Source organism: Rutidosis leptorrhynchoides, unplaced genomic scaffold, assembly GCF_046630445.1.
Source record: "Rutidosis leptorrhynchoides isolate AG116_Rl617_1_P2 unplaced genomic scaffold, CSIRO_AGI_Rlap_v1 contig237, whole genome shotgun sequence".
Classification (NCBI taxonomy): domain Eukaryota; kingdom Viridiplantae; phylum Streptophyta; class Magnoliopsida; order Asterales; family Asteraceae; genus Rutidosis; species Rutidosis leptorrhynchoides.
Genome location: NW_027266485.1, coordinates 80,663 through 84,288, shown reverse-complemented (window position 1 = coordinate 84,288; position 3,626 = coordinate 80,663). Strand labels below are relative to the sequence as shown.

The 3,626-nt window shown below is 39.8% G+C and overlaps 1 protein-coding gene across 1 annotated transcript; it reads left to right on the top strand.

Annotated features, from left to right (window-relative positions):
- Positions 1 to 698: 698 nt before the first annotated feature.
- Positions 699 to 3,321, top strand: LOC139882156 (cation/H(+) antiporter 4-like). The gene is made up of 3 exons (XM_071866523.1): positions 699 to 917; positions 1,024 to 2,079; positions 2,176 to 3,321. The coding sequence occupies exons 1-3, from the start codon at positions 699 to 701 to the stop codon at positions 3,319 to 3,321; spliced, it is 2,421 nt and encodes an 806-aa protein (XP_071722624.1).
- The last annotated feature ends 305 nt before the right edge of the window (positions 3,322 to 3,626 follow it).

The window sequence follows — 3,626 nt, the reverse complement described above, 5'->3', positions numbered from 1 at the left end:
TCAGAAAATGCAAAGCTTATCACAACTTCGAGCAACTTACAGTACAATTGAGGTTGATCAAAAGGTTATAAATATGGTGCTTCAGAAATATCACATTTTCTGTTGGAACAGTGTAATGTCGTAGGAGGTGGTAATTTTGTTACGAAAAATTGTAGATTTTTCTAGGAATTACTGTTAGGTCTTCGCCGAAACCCGACTCTGGCTTTTGGAATAATCGATACAATTCTGATCTAATAGCCTAACATGCTTTTTTCATTCACAACATTTGATGTGAACGAATGTGCAAAATGCTAGAAGATGTTTGAAACACCAATAATTTCAGTTGTAAACTTGTAATGTACATGTAAGAAAAAAGGTTTTTAGCATCGAAAAAAAAAAATAGATACGAATATAATTACCATGCATTATTTCATATAGTTGAGAATTGAAACTAACAAACAAATAATTTAGCAACTAACAATAGTACAGCAATTATTCCCTGTCTGACTGTCCGCCTCTTAACTGAATTAGTAGTGCTAACAAATCTTGTTACAGCTCAAAACAAAACGTGGAACAAATTACTTAAATGATAAGACTTCGATTCTAATCAATATTCAGTCTTGATCTGTCACTAACTAACATAAAACTAAAAAGAAAGTGTATTTAAGGGACAATTCTGAGCTTTTTCATCACAAATCTCCATTAGAAGCAGAGCAAAGATGGAAGCAGCACCAGTACCAGTCCCGAGAAATATATGTTTGATATTGCCACCTCGTGTGAATTCTCTTGGCATATGGTCCACAGAAGATGAAAAAAAATTTATGGATTATTCACTGCCTCGTCTTGAAATGGAAATTGTTTTGCTCTTTGTAATCTCTCAAGTCTGCCATTTCCTTCTCAAGCGTATCGGATCGCCTATCTTCATCTCCCAAATGATAGTAAGCAACGTTTCCTTTTTCTAATTTTTTATTTATCGACCGATATACACACACGGTGGATTCATATTACTGATAAGTGGTCTTTTTTTTTTTTGTGTGTGAGCAGGCTGGCGGATTAGTTGGAATGGTGATGAATTCAGTAATCCCGACGACTCGTGGAAGCACGCCAAAAGGTTACAATGATCTGCTTGCAACTGATAACAACGCCATGGTCTTGGGAGCAGTCGGTACTTTAGGATATAGCTTCTACATGTTTCAGAATGGGGTTAAGATGAATCTAAAGATGGTTAAGAAAGCAGGAAATACAGCCATTTCCGTTGGTATTTTATCAGTCCTAATACCAATATCTCTCGTTACATTTTTTGTACAATTTCCCATGGATCAAACATTCTTCGGTGCCGAAAAACCTAAAAACAGTTCTATCTTTTACAAGCACCCGGAATTTTTCCTTGCCGTTACTTACTGCTTCACTTCATTCCCTGTCATTGCAAACCTCCTTTTCCATCTCAAGATCATTAACTCCGAACTCGGCAGATTAGGCCTTTCGGCAGCACTTATCGGTGATCTTCTCAGCCTGTTTCTTTTTGTTGCCAATGCTTTCGTAAAAATTCTGGTGGATATGGATAAATCGACAGATGCTTTGAAAGACGTACTAGCTGCTGGAACTGTCCTATTAGGCATCGCCTTTCTATCACGCCCTGCGATGAATTGGGTAGTAAAGCGTACCCCAGAAGGACGTCCTGTCCAGGAAATTTACGTATATTTCGTCCTAATAGTTTTCTTTGGCATTGTATACCTTACCAAAGTATTCGGTGGGTTCTTGTTGTTTGCTCCATTTGTTTTTGGGTTGGCCGTTCCTGACGGAGCCCCTCTAGGAACCGCATTGGAAGAAAAACTCGATACAATGGTCTCCGGTCTGCTTCTGCCTCTATTCGTTGGTTCTTCCACCATGAGGATAAATATTAAATCATTAAAAAAAGAAAAGGCAATGGCTCAGAACACTGTACTTTTTATCGTCTCGGTAGTCTCCAAGTTTGTGACGACGATAGGAATATCAATACTAGGCAGATTGCCCAAATATGATGCTTTAGCACTTGCTTTCATAATGAGTTCCAAGGGAATTGTGGAGCTAGGCTGGTACAGCTTATTAGGTGATGCAGGTGTAAGTAACCTTATCTAATCTTTTTTTGATTTTTTGTTTATTACTTCATTATATTTCCTCGCAAATTAATTTTTGTTCTTGTGAATTCAAAAACAGTTGATGCCGGGTAATATGCAAGCTGCTGTGACTCTATTCATCATGTTAATGGCGGCCATTATACCAATTCTCGTGAAAAACCTGTACGATCCATCAAGAAAATACTCAGGCTACCGAAAAAGGAACATTATGAACTCAAATCCGAATCACGAATTGTCGATTGTGGCTTGCATACACGTACCTAACAATGTAACAGCGATGATCAACCTGCTCGAGACTTTCTCTCCAACACGAGACACTCCGATTTTCGTCAACATCCTTCACCTTGTCAAGCTCAGTGGACAATCTTCCCCGATTTTCATCACTCACCAACTAGACCATTACGGTCATCATTCTAACTTCTCCTACTCTGAAAACGTCATAACCTCTTTCAAGCAATTCGAGAAGAGAGCATGGGGATCCATCGCGCTCAACGCCTTCACGGCAATATCTCCCACTTCCGAGATGGAACAGGACATATGCACACTGGCCCTCGACAAATCAGCATCTTTCATAGTCCTCCCATTTCATCGTAGATGGTACGTCGACGGAGCTATCGAATCCGACGATAGGAGTTTGAAATCCTTGAATTGGAGCGTTATGGAAAGAGCACCTTGTTCCGTCGGAATCCTAATCGATCGTGGCCATATAAGACATGTGGCCTCCTCGTTTTCTTTCTCGGAATCAGCTGCAGCATCAGAGTCCGTGCGGAAGGTGGCAATGATATTCCTAGGAGGTGCCGACGACAGAGAAGGCCTAACGCTCGCGAAAAGGATGACACGCGACACGAGGGTGAGGCTCACCGTGTTACATCTACGCGCCCCCTCGAATGGCTGCCAAGAAAGTAGTAATATGGATGATAGGTTTGATTCTGAGGTGTTGAGAAATGTTAAGCAGAGCAGATATGTAAAATTCATGGAGGAGGAAGTGAGTGAAGGGAATGTGGCGTCTTCCAGGTTACACGAAATGGTGGATGAGTACGACCTGATGATCGTTGGAAGACGATTTGGAGTTGGGGGAAATAACCCAGTTACGTCAGGTCTTGAGGCATGGAGTGAATTTCCTGAGCTAGGAATTTTGGGAGATCTTCTTGCCTCGTCGGATTTCTACGGGAAGTGCTCTGTCTTGGTTGTGCAGCAACAATTTACATCTGATAATCGGCGATAGCTCAACACTGTATACAATGTTTAGAGGACAAAATGCCATAAAATGTTCTTTCACTGCAGTATTTTTGTTGTTCTGTCAAAAAGTTATACTTATGTTTACTACGGATCCGTCTCAAAATGTTACGGAATAAACAGTATACTACTAAGCGTATATATAGGATTTTCTTCATCTACTAGTAATTCTAATTTCCCATATTTTTTGTATCATATCATGAAAATAAGTGTAAAAAAATGTTATATGTGAGCAACAGCTTGCATCTCAAAATTTTATAGAAGAAACAGCTCAAACAATAAGAAAAATGCCAA

What these genes read in the sequence shown, in the direction of transcription:
- LOC139882156 (XM_071866523.1), top strand. Translation starts at nt 699, where the DNA reads ATGGAAGCAGCACCAGTACCAGTCCCGAGAAATATATGTTTGATATTG. An exon ending in TCTTCATCTCCCAAATGATA is followed by an intron (nt 918 to 1,023) that starts GTAAGCAACGTT and finishes GTGTGTGAGCAG; the next exon opens with GCTGGCGGATTAGTTGGAAT. An exon ending in GCTTATTAGGTGATGCAGGT is followed by an intron (nt 2,080 to 2,175) that starts GTAAGTAACCTT and finishes ATTCAAAAACAG; the next exon opens with TTGATGCCGGGTAATATGCA.